Source organism: Prionailurus viverrinus, chromosome B3, assembly GCF_022837055.1.
Source record: "Prionailurus viverrinus isolate Anna chromosome B3, UM_Priviv_1.0, whole genome shotgun sequence".
Classification (NCBI taxonomy): Eukaryota; Metazoa; Chordata; class Mammalia; order Carnivora; family Felidae; genus Prionailurus; species Prionailurus viverrinus.
The window spans coordinates 117,332,334-117,356,765 of record NC_062566.1 but is presented as its reverse complement, the minus strand read 5'-3'; the positions used below and the strand labels follow the sequence as shown (position 1 = coordinate 117,356,765).

Below are 24,432 nucleotides of genomic sequence, written 5' to 3'. Positions count from 1 at the left end.
CAAATCCCTGAGGTTAAAGCCAGCAACACAGCCCGTGGATTTAAAACAGGGTTTCCCAATCTCAGCATTATGGACATTTGGGCCTGGGCTGTCCTTTGCACTCTAGGATGTTCAGCAGTATCCTTCTCCTCTGACCTCTAGATGCCAGTAGCATCCCCACAGTTGTGACAGCCACTGTGTTTCCAGATAATATCAAATGTCCCCTGAGGGCAAAATTACCCTCTGGTTGAAAACCACTGGTTTAGAGGGCCATAAATCAACATAGACTATAAATAAGATAGTATCTTTCAACATTTGAACCATTTTGAAGTTTTTCTTGCCTTTTAAAAAATAGAGCTGATAAAATGAATCTCTGGTGATTGAGGGTGAGTGTCGTGCATGTCACTTGTCCTGTGTTGTAAATAAGTGATTTAGTGAGTATGGGTGTTTGCTCGCACCAAAATACTGTGCGTGGAGTTTGGGGGCTCTAATTTTAGAGTTTTCCCACCTGCTTTCTTGCCTGTTGGCTGTCATTTGTGGCTGCCGTAGCAGAGAGATGACAGCTGTCTCTTGCTGTCAGTTGTTGGCGTCTTCTGATTTACAGCCTCTGGTGTGTTATGGAATGGGAAAGCTGATAATGAAGTTTGTGAAGATTGATGAATAGAATACATAGCTTTGAGACAAAGAGCAAGGGCCTTTGCTAAGAAGTAAATTGTATAGATTTTGAGACAGTCTTTTTGTCTACTTTAGGAGTTTTTCTTTTGGAATGTATTTGTAGGTTAGAGGATTTATAAAACTGGAAAGGCTCTTGGAGATTATCTAGTTCAAACTTCCCCTGTCTCCACTTTATAGGCAAGAATGAGTTCATCTCACCAGAGGCATTGTCCAAGGTCACATGGTTTGTTAATTTCATTGCTAGATCGTAACCCACGGTTCTGATTCAGGGTCAAGTGCTGGTTCCAATGTAATATGGCCCTTAGAACCAGAGAGTTCTGGTTCTGATGTTTAATAGGAGTCTTAACCTCCAGATAAAAGGGATGTGGTTCCATGTGACCATCTTTGTCCTAGATTATGTGGGATAGCTGTTCTTTCATTCATACAGTGAATACTTTTAGATCCCTACCATATACATTAGTTAATATGTACGAAGCACTTAGAATAGCACCCAGCACGTAGTAAGCACTTCATGCTAATGATGAGGTGTTCCAGGTATTAAAATGGGCAGGCTTGGGGTGCCTGGGTGGCGCAGTCGGTTAAGCGTCCCGACTTCAGCCAGGTCACGATCTCCTGGTCCGCGAGTTCAAGCCCCGCGTCAGGCTCTGGGCTGATGGCTCAGAGCCTGGAGCCTGTTTCCGATTCTGTGTCTCCCTCTCTCTCTGCCCCTCCCCCGTTCATGCTCTGTCTCTCTCTGTCCCAAAAATAAATAAATGCTGAAAAAAAATTTTTTTTAAATGGGCAGGCTCAGTGATGGTACAACTATGAGCAAGGTGGATATGATTCTTGCTTGTACGGGACTTACATTCTAGTTGGGAGAAGAGTATGGGTTGGGTGATGTTGTCATCTTATAACATGGTATTTTGCCTTGCTTCTTAGATGCTTTCTTCACATGTCGAAAAAATGCCCTCCTGGCGAAGAGCTCGTCCACCCAGGTAGAGGGCAGCTTTGCCATGGCCCCGCGGGGGCCCGACCAGGAGGAGTGTGAGGGCCTGCTACAGCAGTGGCGAGAAGAAGGGTCGAGCCAGGCGCTCTCAACTTTGAGTGAGGGTCCCCTTGTAGATAAGGGACTAGCCCAGAGCAGCCTGGCGCTTCTGATGGATAATCCTGGAGAACAGGATGCTGTGTCAGAGGACAAGTGGTCCAGCAGGCAGCTGAGTGATCTACGGGCAGCAGAAAACCTGGAGGAGCCTTTCCCTGAGGTGCTAGGAGAGGAGCCACTGCCAGAGGTCGAGGGCCCAGTGTGGACGGCTGTCCCCATGCAGGCCGGCCCCCAGTATGCAGACTGTGCTGCCCTCCCAATGGGTGCCCTGGCTGCAGAGCAGTGGGAAGAGGACCCTGCAGTGGTGGCCTGGAGCATAGCACCTGAGCCTATGCCCCAGGAAGAGGCTCTCATCTGGCCTTTTGAGGGCCTGGGGCAGTTGCAGCCTCCCCCAATGGAAATCCCATATCATGGTGAGTCTGACAACTGGCTGAGTGAGCCAGGGTAGCAGCTTGTCTCCACTCTGGGCAGAGCCATTGCTAAAGAAAAGACTCTCTGGTGGGGAGCTCTGTCTCTGCATTCTGATCTTACGGTGTCAAATCGAGAGGGGCCTTAGAGATCATCTCATTCAGCCCCATGGTCTTTCAGATGAAATAACCATGATGCAGAGAGGTAGCAGGACATGCCTGAAGTCACATGGCTAGATGCAGAAGCGAAAGCACTGCATCTGATTCTGATTCTCCATGACGCTGTTTCTAGGAGTAGTGGTGGAGAGATCTCAGGGCCTGTACTCTGCCTCAACCAGAATTTTATCTTCTAGTTTTACCTACATATTTGGCTTCCATTAAAATTTGAAGAATGAGTTCTGTGGCTCAAGTGGGTTGAGCCCACTTGCATCTCCATGCTCTAGGGGAGATGGGGAACATGTGGTTTACAGCTCCACAGGCTTTTTCAAGTATAAAGGTTAGAAAACACCCAAGGCTAAGATTACTCTCGAAATGTCTTTAACCTCAGGTGACTATTAAACACATTGATCCGAGGGATCCTCCACAGAGACCCGTGGATTTATCAGAAGTGAGAAATTGTCAGCCTTCATTTATTGAACATGTACTAGGTGCCAGGTACTATGCTAGGTACTGGGGATCCACGCTGAACAGGCCAAGATTGTCTCTGGCTTTATGGAGCTTGCTCTCTAGTCTGGAAATGTCCATAGAGTACTGCTCAAATAGCCAGAGAGAGGGATGGGTGACAGGAAAGATGACAAAAAGGAACTTCAGACACAGTATCTCTGAGTCAGGAGTGGAGATGGTGGGGCCTGTGGATAACATGTACTTCTTGTGGACTTCTTCTCCCCAACCCCTTTGCAGAAATCTTGTGGCGAGAATGGGAGGATTTCTCTACTCAGCCAGATGCTCAGGGCCTGGAGGCAGGGGATGGCCCTCAGTTCCAGTTCACTCTAATGTCCTATAACATCCTGGCCCAGGACCTGATGCAGCAGAGCTCAGAGCTCTACCTGCATTGCCACCCAGACATCCTCAATTGGAACTATCGCTTTGCGAATCTCATGCAGGAATTCCAGCACTGGGACCCTGATGTGAGTGATGAAGGGGGAAGGTGCCATCTTGTATTTGCTCTGGACCTGGGGCTATTTCCCAAATGCTCTTAAAAAATGAGTTTACAGGGGCGCCTGGGTGGCGCAGTCGGTTAAGCGTCCGACTTCAGCCAGGTCACGATCTCGCGGTCCGGGAGTTCGAGCCCCGCGTCGGGCTCTGGGCTGATGGCTCAGAGCCTGGAGCCTGTTTCCGATTCTGTGTCTCCCTGTCTCTCTGCCCCTCCCCCGTTCATGCTCTGTCTCTCTCTGTCCCAAAAATAAATAAACGTTGAAAAAAAAAATTAAAAAAAAAATGAGTTTACAGTTTATATGTGTATAGGGTCAGAGTTCTGCCTAGGGCTGGAGCCTTCTTGCCTGGAATAAATGAGTTTTTGGCAGGTGTTCAGAAGACTCCGTGGGTACACACTTTCCAACACCTTTATGCAGGGAGGGAGACTTGAGGGATTCAAGGAACAGGAAAACCCAGCACATGCTTCGGGTCTACTCAGCTTAAGTCTAGGCTTTTCCTTGCTGGGGGTGGCTGTATGGGAAGAGTTGGCCCTGCGGGAAGCTTCAGTGTGACCCTGCCTGAGACCAACAGCAGCTTTCCACCTGCCCTCAGTCCCTGCTCCTGGGGTGGGAGTCACTCTCCAGCACTCTTGGTACTCTGGAGTGATTGGTTTCCTTGTCACTTTTTCAGATCCTGTGTCTCCAGGAAGTCCAGGAGGATCATTACTGGGAGCAGCTGGAGCCTTCTCTGCGAATGATGGGTAATGCTGGCGTGTTCACCAGTCTTGCTTCCTATGGCCCTGTCTGTTCTCTCCTGAAGGCACCATCTTTTTCTTTTGCTTCAGTAAATCCTCATTCTCACCCGTGCACTAGCTCCTCCTTTGTATGGGTGAGAAAGAAAGAGTTCTGTAGTTTTAAAGCAATTCTGGCATTAATTGCCTTGAATTAATTAATTGACATGAATTGCCTTTAATCCTTGAAGTAACCAACCCTGTGAGGTTGAGTATTGTTATCCCTGTTTTACAGTGAGGAAACTGAGGTTCTGTAAATTTGTGTGACTTGCTCAAGGTCACCATGCTACAAAGCTAGTAGGTTGTGCAGCTAGGACTCCAATTTGTTTGACTCTAGAATCCATGCTTTTCCTGTCGAGTTCTGTCTCTTCATACCCTTCTGTCCTACTTCCCCTTTAGCCACTCACTCATCTGCTTACCACTGTAAGGGAACCTCTGCAGAACCAAGGAGTTGGCAAGGACAGGAACTCCCCTTGTGGAGCAGCGGGAGCAGTGCCTTAGGCATACACGCCTCGGCTACTGCCACTGCTTGGAGGGATTCAGGCTTCAAGGACTCTGACCCATCTCCTTGGCCGGGTGTTCCTTGCAGGTTTTACCTGTTTCTACAAGAGGAGGACCGGATGTAAGACAGATGGCTGTGCTGTCTGCTACAAGCCCACGAGATTCCGTCTGCTCTGTGCCAGCCCTGTGGAGTACTTTCGGCCTGGCTTGGAGCTCCTCAATCGGGACAACGTGGGCTTAGTGTTGCTGTTGCAGCCACTAGTCCCAGAAGGCCTGGGGCAAGTCTCGGTGGCCCCTCTCTGTGTGGCAAATACCCATGTCTTATACAACCCACGCCGGGGTGATGTCAAGCTGGCCCAGATGGCCATTCTCTTGGCAGAAGTGGACAAAGTGGCCAGGTTGTCAGATGGCAGCCATTGCCCCATCATCTTGTGTGGGGACCTGAATTCTGTTCCTGATTCACCTCTCTACAACTTCATCAGGGATGGGGAGCTCCAGTACCATGGGATGCCAGCCTGGAAGGTGAAATGGGGGAAACCACTTCGGGGGTGGGAATATGGCCAAGGGAGAGATTCAGGTGTTGGCAACTAGTGCTGCTTCTGTGGCAGGGACCTCAGTTACACCCGTTCGGGCTCCCTCCTGCTTTTTCTTGTTCTGTTGAATAGTTTTTGTTCTGAAACCTGGAAGTTAGAAATTCCTGGGTGCCTTTGGCGTCTTGAAATCCCTTCAATTTTTATCATTGATTTGTAGTTTAGATGTAATACACAAGTACATCCTTGCAAGAATTCAAACATAAAATAAGACCAAACCCACCTTTATTACCTACGTTCCTTACCTTTCCCCTTAGAGTGAAGTAGTAATTGTTTGAAGTTTGGTGGTTGTCTTCCAGAACATTCTGTATGTATTTACGGTGATATCTATGTTCCTGTGATATTGTAATTATAGTTTACACTTATTAGGTACTAACTGGATTCCAGGTGCTATTTTAAGCACTTTACATGTATTAACTCACTCAACTTTCACAATTTCTGTCATCGCTTAACATTTTTTAAGTGAGGAAACTAAGGCGTAGAGAAGTTAGGCAGTTGCTGGCTCTAGATTATGCAGGTAGGTAGTGGTGGAGCCAGGATCTGTAACCAGGATCTGCAAGCCCTAGAGCTCTTGCCCCACCAGTGCTACGCTGTGATTGCTTCTAACTGCTGATATTTGATCTATTGTGTGTATGTGTGTACTCTATGTTTCGTTTTGTAGTTTGGTTTTTTTCACTCAGCAACGTATATATAGATCTATCTTATTCCTTTTAAATGCTGAATGTTGGTAGCATAGATATCTTACAGTTTTATCATGTGTATTTAGCCTTGCTGATAGACCTTCAGCTTGTATTGATTTCTTTATATGTCCCTTAATCTCTCTGGTCCTCTGTCTTGTCCTTGCTGTCCATCTTATTGCTTAACTTTTGGCAGGGCACAAAAATGGCTGAATTGTTATTAAGCACTTTGGACTTTTATTTTAATGAGGTTACTCAAGTGCTAGCAATATCCTGGTTCTCATGTATGCAGAGAAAGGCCTTATCCTGCTGGAAAGCTGCCATGGTCAAGGAGCTCAAGAGAATGGGAAAAATAATTTAAGTGCCTACCATGTGACTGTCACCATTAGGCACAGTGATTAAGAGCACTCGTTTTGAAGCCAGTCAGTCCTGAGTTCCAGACCCTGCTCTGCTACCCTGTGCAAGTTACTTAACTTCCTTAAGCCCCATGCACCTCATCCATATGCTAGGGAAACAATGGGAGCTACTTCAGAGGGGTTTTTTTTTGTTGTTTGATGGATCAAATACAATAATGCACAGTAAAGTATTTTCCAGTTCCTGCTTCAAAGGAAGCGGTTAACAATCAGTTATTATTATCAAGATCATTAATTGTATGTGGTATTACTGTCCCATTTTATAGTAGAGGATATTGAACCCAAGGGAGTTAACTGACTTGCCCAAAGTCACACAGCTAGAAAGTGGCCATTAGATTCCAGGTCTGTTTTACTTGAGGTGGCATATTGAAAATTTATGTCCTTCAAGGCCAGAGAGATTGTTTCTATCACTGCTCTTGCCTCCCCACTTAGCTAGTGTCTTGCACATATTTGGCATTCAAATATTTGTTGTTGTCAAATGAAATAAAGGGAATTTTGCTACACATGTTGGAGATATGCAGATGACTGATGTTGCCGAATGTGTTTCCCTACTGCATTCTGTCCGTTCCCAGGCTGCTCATTGGCTTTGACCGAGGATGGTGACATAGATACGGTAAAGTGCTTTGGTGCATTTCCCATTTGGTTTGACCCTGTGGTTTCCTCATGATAGGCTTAAGATGCTAGACCTTGATCCAGAAGATCCAAAGATAAGGATAAACCTTTTCCCACTGCAGATTAAAGCCCCTGAAAGTTGATATTCTCCGTGGAGACTCAGGTAGATTTTTCTGAGGTGAAATTTAGGAGACTATATGTTCATACACGTTCTATTCTCTTTCACGCACATACCTCATTCTCTTACCCCTTATTTCTGCCTCATGGACAATTCAGTGTTTCTAGTTAAAAAAACAAAAAGGGTTTTACTCTCTCTCCCTCAAAACAAACAAACAAATAAATAAAACGGGGCACCTGGGTGACTCAGTCAGTTAAGCATCCGACTCTTGATTTCAGCTCAGGTCATCATCTCACAGTTTGTGGGATCAAGCCCCGCACTGGGCTCTGTGCCAGTAGCACAGAGCCTGCTTGGGATTCTCTCTCTCTCTCTTTTTCTCTCTTTCTCTGCCCCTCCCCTGCCTGCGCACAGGCGTGATCTATAAATAAATAAATAAATAAATAAATAAATAAATAAATAAATAAGGTTTTAATTAGCTCCTTATTTTTAACCTTACCCAGAGACTTACATGTTTTGCTTATATTATGTATATAGTGCGTGATTGTGTGTGTGCATGTGTTTGTCTGCATGTCCCAAATCATGGGCTATTTTCTTTTTCCATCTTGGTGTCCTCATTCCCACCTGCTCTTTCCTTATAGGTATCTGGACAGGAAGACTTCTCCCATCAGCTTTACCAGAGGAAGCTACAAGCCCCACTATGGCCCAGCTCCCTGGGTATTACTGATTGCTGTCAGTATATCACTTTCTGTCACCCCAAGAGATCAGGTGAGCATGTACCACATTTTTAAAATTTATTTATTTTGAGAGAGACCGAGAGAGAGCAAGCAGGGGAGGGGCAGAGAGAGGGAGAGACAGCATCCCAAGCAGGTTCTGCACTGTCAGTGCAGAGCCTGACACAGGGCTTGAACCCACAAACCCTGAGATCATGACCTGAGCTGAGATCAAGAGTTGGAGGCTTAACCAACAGAGCCATCCAGGTACCCCCATAGACCCCATTCTTGATTGGCTGTGCCTCTGTGCCCATTTTGGAAGAAAGCTAGTATTTCAGTGACAAGAGAAAATGTAATTCCTTCAATTCTGTTAGCAAATTCCTTTGTTTTTCTCACTGTCCTCATGATCTCCCAGTGAAATGGACAACTTTAAATCCTATCTGTTGGAGATTCAGCTTGTCTTCAGAGCCAGCCTTCCCCTGTGTCCCTACACTGGAAGCTTCTTGGTATTAAGGAGGTTTCAGCATGTGGCTTGTCTTCCTTTCTCTCACTGTATGGCTTTTCCTGGTTTACAGAGAGACTACAGTATAGCCGAGACTTCCTGCTGCGATTCCGTTTCTGTGATGTCGCCTGTCAGCGACCAGTGGGACTGGTTCTTATGGAAGGAGTGACAGATACTAAGCCAGGTGATGTAGGAACTAAGCTTGTTTTCTTGGTCTTCTTTCCTCTTCACCCCTGATATTTGTCAGTTATGTGGTTCCTTAGTCTTTTTGTAAGTGTAATTGTTAGAGGTAAGCTTGTGGTGATAAACATGCTTAGAAGGAAGGTCCATGGAGTTCTTTGGCCATATGCGGTGCAGTGAGAACATAGGCCAAGAATCAAGAGACTTGAGTTCCAGTCATCTTTGAGACCTTAAATGAGCCATGTAACCTTTTTAGGCTTAAGTTGCTAATAACTAGCATGTGTTCGGCATAGAGGAGGGAAGGTACACATGACAGGGCTTTCAGAATCATAAGGTGACAGTAGTCCTGCTTGTAATAAAAAGTTACTCCTACTGAGAACTTCCAGATCCAATATGGCAGAGTATACTTGACATTCTCCTCTTCTCGTCTCTGAAACCATTCCAAAGCAACAAGGAGAATGGAAAAAAGCAATATAAACTCTATCGTTGAGAAAGAAGTTTTGAAGGTATTTGAAACCATGGATCACAGCACAGGTGGAATAGCTGCAGAAAGCACTGGAGATCGTGCAGGGGTGCTGGAGGGAGTGTGGAGGGACTTATCTGGGGACTGTATGCATCTCACAAGGAATCAGCACAGTGCATTTCTCCAAGGTGAGGAGTGTACCTGAAGCCACAAAACTAAAATCCCTTGTTTCATCAGCAAGAATAAGTTGCACAGGTTGTGACCGGAGATTTTCTGAACCCGTTTTGGTCTTAAGAGGCACTGGAGAAAAGCCTGATCAAGGAATCAAGCCCTATTTGCATTACGCAGTTTGAGTGGCAGGGGGGAGATGAGATACTTACAGAGCTGCATATCGCTTTTGGAGGGAGAAATCAAGATTAAAAGGACTCATATATTCATATATGGCCCTGTGTCATCAGGAATATTCCTTTTCCTTGGAGTGCCTACACAGTTCTTCCCTTAGAGAAACTATACAGATAGCTGGTATAGAAAAACCTCGACTTATTCAAAGCTGGGCTGCCTAAAAGGAGCCAGCATGAGATCTGTGCTAGAATACTGCAAGAAAGAAAAGCAGAAGGAACCGGAAAAATAAAAGGCAGATAAAGAATGCTTACCTCAGAGATAAAAATTGTTGCCATGAAGCATGTGAAAAATTATGAACATTGTCCCGTGAATAAAAAAGTGAAACAATTGCCTTTATAAAATAAGAGTACAAAAACAATTGCCTTTATAGAATAAGTTCATGCAAATGGCAAGGCATCGGAAGATGAAACAGAAGCTGCAGAACTCAGGAAAGAAGTAGAATAAAAAATTTTAAAATCACATAAAATGAAGACAAAATTGGGTGTAGCATAAGAAGGAATAGGAAGAGATACTGCTGAAAACAAGAGAAAGAGGCCATGAAAGAAAAAGCAAAATAAAAAGATAAAAGAGACTGGAGAGAAATGACAGTAGTGAAGGATAAGGAAATTCTCAGCATACACATAATTGAAGTTCACAAGAAAGTCTGTATAATGGCATATAAGAAATGTATAAAGGTATGATTCAAGGAAGATCTTCCCCAAATTAAAAGATTTGAATCTTCAAATTGAGAGGATGTACCAATTTTCAGTAAAAAACGAAATAGGAGAATCAACAATAAGACATCCTTGTGAAGTTATTGGAAGCCAGAGATAAGAGAATCCTTTGGGCAATTGAACCAAAAAGATTGGGCTACTCTTAAAGGTAAAAATAACCAGGTTGGCTTCAGATTTCTTAACATTATCATTCAACTCTAGAAGACAGGAGAACAAGGCTTCAAGGAAAGAAGGTGTGGCTCAAGAATTTCATACTCAACCAAAAGCGTTTCTTGACCAAACAGCTACAATAACCTAAGACAGCCAAGCGATGACTGGAAAAACTATAGAAGGACTGGTGATAAAGCAATGAATTTATTTTTTCTTGTAGGAATTTAATTTGAATTGGCATTTTGCACAGAGTAATGAACATTTCAGTGGCTCAGTTTTTTTTTTAATTGCAAAGCTAAATCAATTCTCTAACTGTAGCGTTAGCGAAAACAATACTGACAGCCCTCGTGCATTAAGCAGCTAGCACGTGCCACGTGCCAGTGTTTTAGAATTACAAAAACCTAAAGTTAAACAGTAGTAGGATACCACATTTCAGGTTACGAGTAGATGATTAAAAACAAAATGGGGGTCCTCGGTGGCTCAGTCGGTTAAGCATCCGACTTCGGCTCAGGTCATGATCTTGCGGTTTGTGAGTTCGAGCTCTGCATCAGGTTGTGCGCTGACAGCTCGGAGCCTGGAGTCTGCTTCAGATTCTGTGTCTCCCTCTCCGTCTTCCCTCCCCCACTCATACTCTGTCTCTCTCTCAAAAATAAATAAACATTAAAAATAAAAATGAAACAGGTCTCCCCTGGCTCAGTTCATGGAGCATGTGACTCCTGATCTCGGAGCTGTGAGTTCGAGCCCCATATCAGGTGTAGAGATTACTTAAATAAATAAACAAACAAAATTTAAAACAAAACAAAATAATACTATACTTAAAGCAAGTATTTTTTACTTCATGTTTTTGTTGGCCATTTGTATGTCTTCTTTGGAAAAATGTTTATCTGATGAATGTCTTTTAAAGACTCCAAATCTAAAAATCTACCACCTTTTTTAGACCATGACTAGAAAGACTTAAGTGCAATAAGGAGATGATAATATGTGATCTTTTTTTTAGAAGATGTATTAGATGTGCTAACAAATAATATTTCTAGTCTAATACTAGAGTCATGCAACCCGCTAGTGCACATCAAAACTTGCTGACTTGACTGTGATGCTGATTTCAAGGGGCAGCACGTGAGTTGCAAAAGAAGCTGCAATGCTAGGTAATTATGGTACCTTCCTGTAGGCTGACGTTGCATTGCCCTGGAGCATTGTACGTTGCCCAAGCTGTGTAATAAAAACATGTGGTTCTCTCCCCAACTCCCTTTTTGGGGGAATAATTCATAAAAAGGGAATCTAAAGTTCAAGTCCTATGCTTGTAAACATTTTCAGTTATTAATGATTTCTTCTTTCCAGTATGACCTTAAAGACACTGAAAAGGGGTTACTGTGTTTTTTTTTCTTGTGAGCACTTGCCCATTTCCATTGAACTCTGGACCTTCGGGTCTTTTTATAGATAAGAACAAAGCATTTACCCAATAAAGTGCATTATAGGAAAAAATAATTGCTAACAGATTATTTTTGTAACCACTATTTACAAACTGACCAGATGGCCACAGACCAAAGGCTGTCTGATCAGTTTTCTAACCAGGGAAGTTCTGAATCCAGCTTCTTCACTAGCTTCTCCACATGCCTGGACACAATTTATCTTTTTCCCAAGTACTTGCAGAAGAACTTACTTGTTTGGCTGCTACTTTGCTGACTGGGTCAGGAAGCCACTGCAGCTCAGGTAGAGGCAGCTGTGGCCCATGTGGTCAAATGGCCTAGTGGGGTTTGGAGAGGCCTCTAGTCTTGTGTGACTGCCAGAACGCTGCTGTTTGTACCCAGTGCTGCATGGACAGAGCCTGGTGTTGAGAGAAACCATTTTTAGTATCCTGCTGGTCACTGAGATTTTTCTGGTATGTTGTAATGGTAAAAGATGTGACTCAAAATGAAGATTTTAGCGTTACAAATATTTATGCTCTGAATAACATTACATTAACAATCACAAAGTGAAACTGCAGACTTTAACAAGGAACGATAGTCAGAAAATAACTAATGGTAAAAGGTTTTAAATAATCTCAGCCTACAACAGGACAATTAGATAAAAGGTAAGAATATGGAAGTCTTGGGGCTCCTGGGTGGCTGACTCAGTTAAGCGTCCGGCTTTGGCTCAGGTCATGATCTCATGGCTCATGAGTTCAAGCCCCGCATCAGGCTCTGTGCTAACAACTCAGAGCCCGGAGCCCACTTCAGATTCTGTGTTTCCCTCTCTCTCTGCCCCTCGCCTGCTCATGCTCTGTTTCTCTCTCCTTCAAAAATAAATAAACATTAAAAAAAATTTTTAAGAATATGGAAGTCTTCAGTACATGTATTATGGTATATCTGATTGGTACATATCAAACTCTGAATATTGAAAGTAGAGCAAAGACATCTTTTTAAGTATTCATGGAAAATTCTTAAGAATTAGACCACCATTGGGGCACCTGGGTGGCTCAGTCAGTTAAGCGTCCAACTTTGGCTCAGATCATGATCTCACGGCCCGTGAGTTTGAGCCCCATGTTCAGGGCTCTGTGCTGACGGCTCAGAGCCTGGAGCCTGCTTTAGATTCTGTGTCTCTCCTTCTCTCTGCCCCTCCCCCACCCACGCTCTGTCTCTCTGTCTTTCAAAAATGAATAAACGTTTAAAGAAAAAAAAGACCATCATTAAAACCTCAGTAAATCTCAAACAGTAGAAGTTGTACAGCCTTTCTCTGATCACACATTCAGTAAAGATAGAAATTAAAAACAAAACATTATCATCTGGAGATTTGGAAATTTTCAAGCAACTTTTGAATCAAAGGTGAAATTTAAGAAAAATTGCAGAATATCTAGAAAATAATAATAACAAAAGTGCCGTATTTGTGGAGTATGGCTAAAACAGCGTTCAATGGAAAGTTCGTAGAATTCTGTAGAATATTTAGAATCACAGAATTATATTAATAGAGAAGAAAAAAGTATGTAAATTACATTCAACTCAAGAAGTGAGAAAAAAGAACAAATAAAGAGAGCAGAAGATAAATGGGAGCAATTTAGATAACAAAAATAGTGGAATAAAATCTAGGAGTTAGTTGTTTGGGCAAAAATCAGCTGTCAATTAGGTGAGTCCATTAGCTAACCTATTTTCAAAGGGCAGGGAAAGGAGCAAGTGAAGGTATCCAGATGCAGAAAAATTAATAGGATTACAAGGGGGTTCTTGGCCCAGCTAAGTGCAAAAGAAATTAAAACTTACAGGCATATATTAATTTGAGAAAATGTAATTTAGTAAAACTGATTACAGAGAACAAAGAGAATCTAGGGAAGAAATACATAAAATTCTCAGAGATGCAGTCCCATGAAAACACTAGGCTCAGATTGATAGAATATTATCAAATCTTCAAAGAATTTGTAAAATTGTTATTATTTAAATTATTACAGTGCACAGAGGAAGAAAGGGGCCAATTATTTTTATGCAACAAGTATTTGACACAGACACCTGACCGTTACACACAACCATAGACGCTAATATTCTCCACTTAGGAAAACTGATGCAAAAAATTTTAAATAGATCACGAGACAATCTAGCAGCGCAGTGAAAGAGCAGTATACTGTGACCAGATGGAGTTTATCAGAAATATAAAGATTATTTGATATTGAGAAATCTATTAATATAACATACTAATATATATGAAATCTATTAAAACATGAAATGTGTGTCATCCTATAGATGTCAAAGAGACTGTTAAAATTCAACATCTATTCTAGATTATTTTTTAATTATTTTTAAAATATTTTTTATGTTTATTTTTGAGAGAGAGAGAGAGCAGGGGAGGGGCAGAGAGAGAGGGGGACAAAGGATCTAAAGTGGGCTCTGTGCTGACAGCAGCCCAACACGGGACTCGAACTCATGAACTGCAAGGTCATGACCTGAGCCTAAGTTGGACTCAACCGACTGAGCCACCCAGGCACCCCTATTCTAAATTCTCTTTAAAAGACCACCCCCCCCCCCCGCCCTAAAATTAAGGAAAAACTAGATACAGGCGTACTTTGTTTTATTGTGCTTCACTTTAAAGAGCTTCACTATTGCTCTTTTGCAGACATTGTGTTCTTTTTACAATTTGAAGGTTTGTGACAAACTTGCAATGAGCAAGTCTGTCAGCACCATTTTTCCAACACCCATTTGCTCACTTTGTGTCTGTGTCACATTCTGATAGTTTCTGCAATATTTCAAGCTTTTTCATTATTACTATATTTGTTATGGTAATCTGTGATCAATGATCTTTGATGTTATTATTGGTGTTGTTTTGGAGGGTCAAGAACCACTCCCATATAAGATGCCAAACTTAATTGATAAATGTTTTGTGTGTTCTGACTGCTCTGCTGACCAGCCATTTCCCTGTCCTTCTCCCTCTCCTTAGGCCTCCCTGTTCCCTGAGACACAACAATAGTGAAGTTAGGCCAATTAGTAACCCTACAATGGCCTTTAAATGCTCAAGTGAAAGGAAGAATCATATGTCTCTTACTAAATCAAAAGCTAGAAATGATTAAACTTAGTGAGGAAGACATGTTAAAAGCTGAGACAGGCAAAAGCTAGGCATCTTGCCTCAAATAGTTAGCCAAGTTGTGAATGCTAAGGAAAAGTCCTTGAAGGAGATGAAAAAGTGCTACTCCAGGGAACATGTGAATGATAAGAAAGCACAACAGCCTTCCTACTGATATAGATGAAAAATAGTATTAATGGTCTGGATAGAAAATCAACCTGACCACATTTCCTTAAGCCAAAGCCTAGTCCAGAGGAAGGCCCTAACTTTCTCCAATTCTGTGAAGGTTGAGTGGTGAGGAAAATAACAAAAGCAGAGTTTGAAGCTAGCAGAGATTGGTTCTTGAGGTTTAAGGAAAGAAGCTGTCTCCATCACATGAAAGTGCAAGATGAAGCCTGCAGTTCTCGAGAAGATCCAGCTGAGATAGTTAATGAGGGTGGCTACACTTAACAGATTTTCAGTGTAGACAAAACAGCCTTCTATTGGAAGAAGATGCCATCTGGAACTTTCATAGCTAGAGAGGAGAAATCACTGCCTGGCTTCAAAGCTTCAAAGAACAGACTGCCTTGTTAGGGGCTAACACAGCTGGTGACTTTAAGTTAAAGCAAGTGCTCGTTTACCAGTCCAAAAATCCTAGAACCCTTAAGAATTATGCTAAATCAACTCTGCCTGTGCTCTATAAGTGGCACAACAAAGCCTGGATGACAGCACATCTGTTTACAATGTGATGCACTAAAAATTTTAAGCCCACTGTTGAGAGCTACTGCTCAGAAAAAATGATTCTTTTCAAAATATTACTGCTCACTGACAATGCACGTGGTCACCCAAGACTCTGATGGAACTGCACAGCAAGATTAATGTTGTTTTCATGCCTGCCAACACAGGATCCATTGTGAAGCTTATAGATCAAGGAATGATTTCAGCTTTCAAGTTTTATTATTGAAGAAATATACTTTGTAAAACTGTAGCTGCCATAGCTAGTGATTCCTCTGATGGATCTGGGCCAAGTAAACTGAAACCTTTTAGAAAGGATTCCTTTACACTAAGAACATTTGCGATTCATTACAAGAGGTCAGAATACTAACATTAATTAACAGAGCTTGGAAGTTGATTCCAGCCCTCAGGGATGACTTTGAGGGGTTTGAGACTTCAGTGGAGGAAGTCACTACAGATGGGGTGGAAACAGCAGGAAAACTAGAATTAGAAAGAAGTGGACCCTGAAGGGGCGCCTGGGTGGCTCAGTTGGTTAAGTGTTTGACTTCAGCTCAGGTCATGATCTCACGGTTTGTGAGTTCAAACCCCGCATCTGGCTCTGTGCTAACAGCTCAGAGCGTGGAGCCTGCTTTGGATTCTGTGTCTCCTTTCTCTGTGTCCCTCCCCATCTTGTGCTCGTGCTCTCTCTTGCTCACTCTTGCTGTCTCTCTCTCAAAAGTAAGTAAATAAACATTAAGAAAAATTAAAGAAGTGGAGCTTGAAGATAGGACTGAATTGCTGCAATCTCATGATCAAACTTTAACTTATGAGGAGTTGCTTCTTATGGATGAGCAAAGAAAGTGGTTTCTTGAGATGGAATCTACTCCTGGTGAAGATGCTGTGAAGATTGTTGACATCACAAGATTTAGAATATTTCTTGAACTTAGTTGATAAAGCAGCAGGAGGGTGTGAGAGTGTTGACTCCAGTGTTGAAAGAAGTTCTGTGGGAACAAGTTCTATCAAACAACATCGCATGCTACAGAGAAATCGTTTGTAGCCACCACCCTGATCAGTCATCAGCCATTGACATTGAGGCAAGACCCTCCACCAGCAAGAAGATTATGACTTGCTGAAAGCTCATGTGATCATTAGCAGTTTTTAGCAATAGAATATTTTTTAATTAAGGTATGTACATTGGTTTTTTTAGACATAATGCTGTTGCACATTTAAAATACAGTACAGTATAAACATAACTTTTATTTGCACTCTATTGTGGTGGTCTGGAACTGAACCCGCCATATCTTTGAGGTATGCCTATAATATCTTTGAGGTATGCCTGTAATCTCTTACACCATTAAAATAATCTTGGTCAGTCAGAGTGTGTGGTGGCAGCCTGCACCACAGAGGTCAGGAGCGGGAGGAGGGAATGGAGCCACTGCAGGCCTGAAAATTAAAAACGATACCAAAACCAAACCACAGCATTTATCTCAGCTCCAAAAATCAGCGTCTTGCTTAAAAGAAGACAACTGTAGTAGCATCCCTGTCAGAGTCAGGAGTAAGACAAGGATGGTCACTGTCATTATTCAACTGTGTTCAGAGATTCCAGCCAACAGAATTAGAAAATAGGGGTGTCTGGGTGGCTCAGTTGGTTAAGTGTCTGACTCTTGATTTCAGCTCAGGTCATGATCTCGCTGTTTGTCAGTGCAGAGCCTGCTTGGGATTCTCTGTCTCCCTATCTCTCGGCCCCTCCCTTGCTTGTGCGTGCACGCACTCTCTCAAAAATAAACTTAGAGTAAGATTTATTTAATACCCTTTTTACAGCTTTGTTGTATTGAAATTCATATACCATAAAATCTACCCATTTAAGGTGTATAACTCAGTGGCTTTATTCAGAATTGTGTGACCATCTTGACAGTCTAATTGTAGAACATTTTCATCACTCGTGGAAGGAACCCCTATATCTGTGAGCTGTCATTTTCCACTCTTCTTCCCCTTGTGAAAAATTAATTGAACATGGCCATATGGGTGTCTGGACACTCCATTCTATTCCATTCATCTATGTCTATTCTTATGCCAGTACCACACTGTCTTGATGATTTTGGCTTTGTATAAGTTCGAAATAGGGAAGTGTACGTCCTATAACTTTGTCATCTTCCAGATTATTTTGTCTATTCTGGGTCCTTTTCATTTCTATATGAATTTTAGGGTAGGTATGTCAATTTTTGCACAGAAGCTAGCTGGGATTTTGATAGATTTCTACAAATCTGTAGGTTAGTTTGGGAAGTATGGCATTTAAATAATGTCTGATGACCAGTGAATATGAATGTCTTTCCATTTATTTAGATCTTTCATTTCTTCCCATGTTTTGTAGTTCCCAGTGTGTAAGTCTTAACACTTTTGTGAAATTTAGTACTATCATATTCATTTTGATATCGTAAATAAATAGAAATGTTTTCTTCGTTTCATTTTTTTTTTTCTTCGTTTCATTTTTGGATTTTTACTGCTAATGTATAGAAATGCAATTTTTGTATATTGAGCTTGTATGTTGCAGTCTTGAGAACTCATTTATTGGAATAGTTTTTTAGTGGATTTCTGAGTATTTCCTGTATATAAGATTAAGTCATCGTGCACACAGAAACAGCATTACTGCTTCCATTTTAATCTGGATGCCTTTTATTTCTTCTTTCCCATGATTGCCCTGGCTAGGCCTCGTTAATGTTGAGTGGTGAAAGTGGACATCCTTGTCCTGTTCCTGACCGTAGAGGTAGAGCTTTCAATCTTTCACCATTAAGTGTGATGTGAGCCCTGGAGTTTTTGTGGGTTCCCTTTATCTAGTTGGAGATGTTCTCTTCTGTGCCTAGATTTTTATGTGTGGTTTGTTTTTTTTTTTTCCATAAAGGGTGTTGAATTTTGCCAAATGTTTTTTTCTGTGTGTGCTCAGATGGAAATGTGGTTTTTGTCCTTCAGTATTCTATTAATATGATGTATTACATTAATTGACTTTCAGATGTTAAACCAACTTTACATTCCTAAGATAAATTGTAACTGGTCATAGTATGTAATCATTTTTATATTTTGCTGGATTTGGTTTGTTAATATAATGTTCTTTTGGTGCTCTGAAACTTAATTTCCAACGTTGGGAAGATGGGAGTTTCCTCCCACATCAACAATTCAATTCTATTCTGACACCATCTGCCCAGAGAGCATCAGATTCCACAGGTTAAATAAAGGCTCAGTCCTGGAAGACTGCCCCCTTCCCCAACTTCAGACACCAGTCACAAGCCCAGCCTGTGCTTCTGACAAACTATAGGTTCCAACAACCCCCTCCATGGACTTTAGATGCCAGTCATACGTCCAGGATGTTACCTGTACTTGCTGACCAACTGACAATTATAAATCAGAGGTTTCCATGACCCTCTCCTTCCTCGGCTTTAATTAATTTGCTGTAATGGCTCACAGAACTCAGAGAAACATTTTACTCACTAGATTACCGGTTTATTATAAAAGGATAAAAGTCAGGAACAGCCAGCCAGATGGAAGAGATGCATAGGGCAAGGTATTTGGGAAGCTTCCATGCCCTCTCTAGGCATGCCATTCTCTCCAAATCTCCACAGTATTCACCAGCCTGGAAGCTCTCTGACAAACTTTATTATGTAGGCAGGATTGATTAGATCATTGGCCATTGGTGATTCAAACTCCAGCCCTGCTCCCTTCAGGGAATTGGGACAGAGAGTTCCAACCCTCTAATAACAGGTTGGTTTTTCTGGTAACCAGCTCCCATCTTCCAGTGCTTTCCAAAAGTCACCTCATAATATAACAAAAGACACCTTCATCACGCTCATCTCAGGATATTCTAAGGGTTTGGGGAGCCATGAGCCAGGAACTGTGGATGAGGCCGAATAAATATTTCTTATAAATCACAGTATCACAGTCATTGAGGAATTTTGCATGTACATTCACAGGGGATATTCTGTAGTTTTCTTTGTGATGTCTTTGTCTAATTTTGATTAACTGAGTAACACCTTATAGCATCAGTTGGGAAGTATCCCATCTTGTTTTTTGCAAGTGTTTGTGAAGGATTTGTATTACTTCTTTAAATGTTTGGCAGAATTCATTAGCGAAGCCATCTAGTCCTAGACTTTTCTTCGTGGGAAGTTTTAAAATTACTAATTCAATTTCTTTCCTTACAGGCTATTCAGATTTTCTATTTTTTCTTGAATCAGTTTACATAGTTTGTGTCTTTTTAGAAATTTGTCCATTTCATCTGAGTTTTCTCATTTGTTGGTTATAAGCAGTTGTTTACAGTATTCTCATGATTTAAAGATTTCTATAAGATTGGTAGCAGCGGCCCTTCTTTCATTCCTGGTTTTAGTAATGAGTCTTTTTTTTCTTGGTCATTCTAGCTAAGGGTTTGTCAGTTTTATTGATCCTTGTATCCTTTTGTCTTAATCAGTTTGGGCTATTATAACAAAATACCACAGCCTGGATGGTTTATAAACAATAGAAATTTATTTCTCACAATTCTGAAGGCTCCAAGTACAAGATCAGGGTGCCAGCATGGTCTAGTTCTGGTGAGGGCCCTCTTCTGGGTTGCTGAGTGCTGACTTCTTGTGTCCTTACATGGTGGAAAGCAGGTGAGGGAACTCTCTGGGATTCCTTTTATAGGAGCATTAGTTCCATGCATGAGGGCTCCACCCTCATGACCTAATTACCTCCAAAAGGCCCACTTCCAAATACCATCTCATTGGGGATTAGGACTGCAACATACTTTGGGGAGATACAAACATTCAGTCTATAACACCTATTAATGTCAGTAGGCTCTGTAATAATATCCCCTCTTTCTTAACTGATGTTGGATATGTATCTTTTTTCTTTGTGTGTGTGTACAGATTTATGTGTATTTAAGAGTTTATACATACATGTTATATGGTATGTGCACATATGTGTACGAGCACATACGTGTATATACACATAACAGATGGTGTGTGATAGAAAATCTCTGAAGGAATATACCAGGAATTTGGTAACATTGGTTGCTTCTCGAGAGGGAAATTGGCAGGAGTCCCAGAGTGGGAGGGAAACTTTTCACTGATATTTTTCTCTACATTTTGATTTTTATACCATGTTACTCTATTACCTATTCTAAAGAATAAATTTAAATAAATTATTTGAAGAGGTGCTGAGCCAAGGAAGAAATGTCTGTGTTCAAGGCCTCTGTCTGCCTTCCTGTGGTTCTTGACTTTGGTCCATTGTTACTTTCTCCCATCACCTTCTATTTCTCCTTTTCCCTTTTGGAGTCCGGTCAAGGATCTGAGAAAGATTTCAGGGTGCAAGGTTCTGACCCTTCTTAACTGTATGTGAAGAATAAAACCTTTTTTCTCTGGTCTTCTACAGAGCGACCTGCCGGCTGGGCTGAGTCTGTCCTTGAGGAAGACACATTGGAGCCTGAGCCTGTCTTGCCCAGGTGATCTTCCTTCCAATTCCCCTCAGCTTGCTTATTAGCCCCTGAGTGTATGAGATTCTCATTGGCTCTCCTGAGGCTGATTGAGGGGGACACTTTTTGCTGAGCTCTCTCTTTTCCTAAGATGTGCTAAGCTTTGGAGGCGCTGGTGTGCAGAGGCCAGAGGTGACTCACTTAAGTTCTTGCAGACAAAGAGCCCATGCACTTTTCCTGAGGGAGTAAGGCTTCACAGAAAAATTTGCTGCTCTCCCCCTGCCCCCCATCACCCCCCTTCCCCGGACAGGGGCACATTAGGTATACATACTTTACCAGGTAATAAGAGGAGAGTTGGGGGGTGGGGTGAGGAAAGTCAGGGGGCCTGAGTATAAATGTGTCTGTTTCTAGGCTAATTTTAGCTAAGACCATCTGCCTCTTATTAACATGGGAAGTAATTTGCTGAGATGGAGTTATTTGGGATCGTCCCTTAAAAAACTTTATAAAACCCACAGAGAAAGTGACTTTGAGAAACATTCAATGTTTGTTGAGCGACATCTTCTCCTTCATCCCTGTAGGACTGTAGGTACCATCCAGCACTGTCTTCACCTGACCTCGGTATATACTCATTTCCTGCCCCAGCATGGCCGCCCAGAGGTCACCACAATGCCCTTGGGTCTTGGAACAACAGTGGATTACATCTTCTTCTCAGCTGAGTCCTGTGAGAATAGGAACAGAACTGGTAAGCCTGGTGGGTCCTGGGTTCATAGAAGCCACCCTCAAAAGTCCCTGGGAACAGCTGATAGTAGGTCAGGCGTTTGGTCACATGGCTTGGGCTACTGGGACCTGACTCGCAAAGTAGCAGATTTCATACCTAACCTGGCACTGGTCGTCCTCATCATAATTCCCTTAGACCATTTGGCTGCATTTTCTTTTTGCAGCATTAGAGAGAGGTGGGCAGACCAGCCCCACCTCTATTTAAGAGGTAAAAATAGAGCACCAGGAAGTAAGTGGATTTTGAACAAGGCAGCCATTTAGTGAGGGGCTTGGTTAAGTTAGAGATCCTATTTCTTGTTTCTTCCCCTGATAACCAGCAGACAGTGTAGCAGTCTGTCAGCCCCATGCCTATCTTATTTAAAGCAAGTCTTTTAAATGTTGGAATTGGTTGCCTATGTTGAAAAATCAGATTTTATGTAGAAAATCTGGATTTCCAACTTTTCTTGGAAAATCTGAAGATTTGGTAAATGCTGAGCCTGGGCATACGTTCTCCATTTACTGCAGTTTCCCTGAACCCACCTTGTTTAATTCATTGATGTATCACAGAGTATCTGAGAAAGTGAGGCCTCAGCCACAGGCAGCAGGGGAAGTGAGGGAGGGTGAGGCATCAAGGGGATGCAGCCTCCCTGTGTAGCTCCCACAGGCCCCAGCCACCCCCATGCAGTGACCTGTGGCTGCTTTCTCCACTGGCTTCTGCTTTGTGCCCCAGATCGCAGGCTGTGTCAAGATGGGACTCTCAAACTTCTGGGCCGTCTCTCCCTCCTCTCTGAAGAGATTCTCTGGGCTGCCAACGGCTTACCCAACCCCTTCTGCTCTTCAGACCACCTCTGCCTGCTGGCCAGCTTTGGGATGCAAGTCATCGCCCCATGACGGGGCTCCCAGGGGGAAGAGAGCTTCTCTTCCGGAAGAGTTCACTGGATCAGAGACTGTGGAAATACCCCATGCTTTTGGAAACTTAGATCCAAGAAACTTCCGTCCCCTCCCCTCCCTTCCCCTACCCTGTTACCTTTTTCCTATGGTTAGATTTTCTCCAGGCCTGTCCACGTTCTCTGCCTGTGGTCCCTGCCCACCCCAACCTCTTCCTAATCCTGTGCCACATACTCAGTGGCCCTGGGAGAGGCCGAAGGGGAGATCCCCCTTCCTTCCATGTATCCAGTGCTCCCCCTTGATTTTTAATTACCAGGGTTGCGGGAGCTATTGATCTCATTGGTTATTTGCTTTCAGGCCGTTTCTTGATGGTATCTTCGAACCCAGTGTTCTTCCTGCCTTCCTGACCTCTGGGCCCAGCCCTCTTGCCAGGCCCGTACACATGTGAGATGTGCGTAGTGTGCGTGTGTGTCCTCTCGGGGTGGGACTGCTCTGTACAGCATGCCTGCCTCTGATCAGCCCACTTTCCACACGGGGGCCGTCAGCCTAGGGGCAGGTCGAGAGCATGACCTGGCTGCTGTGTGTTGCCAGGCAGCAGCAGGAGCATGGGCCCTTCTCCCCTTTTATCTTGTGTGTCTCATTAGGCATTCACATCATGCCAACCAGGGCATCCTCATCATCTGGGCTCTGGGAAAGAATGGGCCACACAGCCTGGAGCAGCGGATTCAGGGATGTGCCGCCTGCCCCAGCTGCCTCCAACCCAGAGTTCCCCAAAGGCCTGGCATGCTTTCTCTAGGGCTTGTCCCTTTCCCCAGGCTGCTGTGAGAAAGGCAAAAGTTTGAACCCCTGTATGGAGTCAGTGGGCTGGAATAGTAGTTTGAGGTTTAAAAGGATGAGAAAGAACCTTCAAGAAACTCTTGTCTTGCTGGACTCTGCCCCCTGCGGAACTGGGGCAAGGGTGGGAGTCCTGGTAGGGGAAAGAGCAGGCAGGCTGTGCAGCTGCCTCAGCTGGGACCCAAGACCTCAGGGACTTGTTCTCTTCCTCTGCATACCTCAGAAGCAGTTTTCTGTTCCTTTCCTCCCACCTCTTTTTACCTCCTTCCCTCCCCCATTCCTTTCCATTTTGTTCTAGAAGAGCCAGGTATTCAGCTCAGGCCAAACCCTCTCTGCAGAAGGTGGCCTTGGGCAAAGCCTGTCCAAGAAGTCAAGGTGGCAGTGTTTTAGGGTTTGTTCCTGCTGGCAAGACCTCAGCTGCTCATTGCCAGTGTTGCCCCTCTAGCACAGGGCTACCCTGGCCCATTCATGGCCTTGCCCTGCCCCCCCTGTGTCACCTGCATGCCTTAATCTTTCATAGCTGGGGTACAGCCTAGGTGTTACCGGGCCAGCTGGTCCTCCCAGAGTAGCTGCTGGTCCTTGCAGACTGGCCTTGCTGTTGCCCTGCTTGGCCTTCAGAATGGGACTGAAGGGGGTACCTGAGCGGCTAGAGTTAGGGACAGTTAGCCAGAGGTTCTCTCCCTTTTTTTTTTTTTTTTTTTTTTGAAAGCCAAAGACCCAGCTTGAATTCTGCTGCTGTGTTCATGGTTATAAGCTTTCTGTGCCTAGGTACTGGGGAATTTATCTGTGCGTGTATACTTCTGAACATTGTTTCCTGGGTACTGGGCATGTGCCTGTCTGAGCCCCAGGCCCACTTGTCCACACCCCACCCATCGTTCACTCTGTCTCTCCCCGGGTGCCTCCTGAGATGGTCTTAAGTCAGTGCCCTATTGGTTGTCAGGACTATGGCCTATCACTGTTCTCTTCTGCCAGGAAATGCGGTTTAAACGGCTCAAGATGGCAGAGGGCAGGAGTTTTATATATTTTCTTTTCCTTGTTTTCTTATTTGTTTCTGTTTTGGAATTGAAGTGGGGGTTTTAAGTGGTCATTTAAGCTCTCTTTTCCAAATAAAGGTTTACCATTTCCCCCCTGCTGTTGGTCATTTGTTAGGATCCTGAAGGGCAGGGGAGGATGGGGGAGAAGGTCTGGAGAGTGAGGTGGCCAAGAGGAAGA

At 43.3% G+C, this 24,432-nt stretch overlaps 1 protein-coding gene across 6 annotated transcripts in view; it reads left to right on the top strand.

The window, feature by feature from the left end:
• The window catches only part of ANGEL1 (angel homolog 1), a 44,450-nt gene that overhangs the window by 14,546 nt on the left and 5,472 nt on the right, over positions 1-24,432 (top strand). For 4 of the 6 annotated variants that reach the window (XM_047864687.1, XM_047864688.1, XM_047864691.1 and 1 more), the window contains 9 exons: positions 1,573-2,148; positions 3,043-3,269; positions 3,967-4,036; positions 4,656-5,089; positions 7,616-7,742; positions 8,263-8,373; positions 20,703-20,772; positions 21,321-21,484; positions 22,229-24,345. In XM_047864687.1, the coding sequence (XP_047720643.1) occupies positions 1,573-2,148; positions 3,043-3,269; positions 3,967-4,036; positions 4,656-5,089; positions 7,616-7,742; positions 8,263-8,373; positions 20,703-20,772; positions 21,321-21,484; positions 22,229-22,389 (1,940 nt within the window). In that variant the 3' untranslated portion in view covers positions 22,390-24,345. Of the gene's footprint in view, positions 1-1,572; positions 2,149-3,042; positions 3,270-3,966; positions 4,037-4,655; positions 5,090-7,615; positions 7,743-8,262; positions 8,374-20,702; positions 20,773-21,320; positions 21,485-22,228; positions 24,346-24,432 lie in introns of those variants that run through there. The other 2 variants (XR_007153434.1, XM_047864689.1) reach the window with 1 other exon arrangement.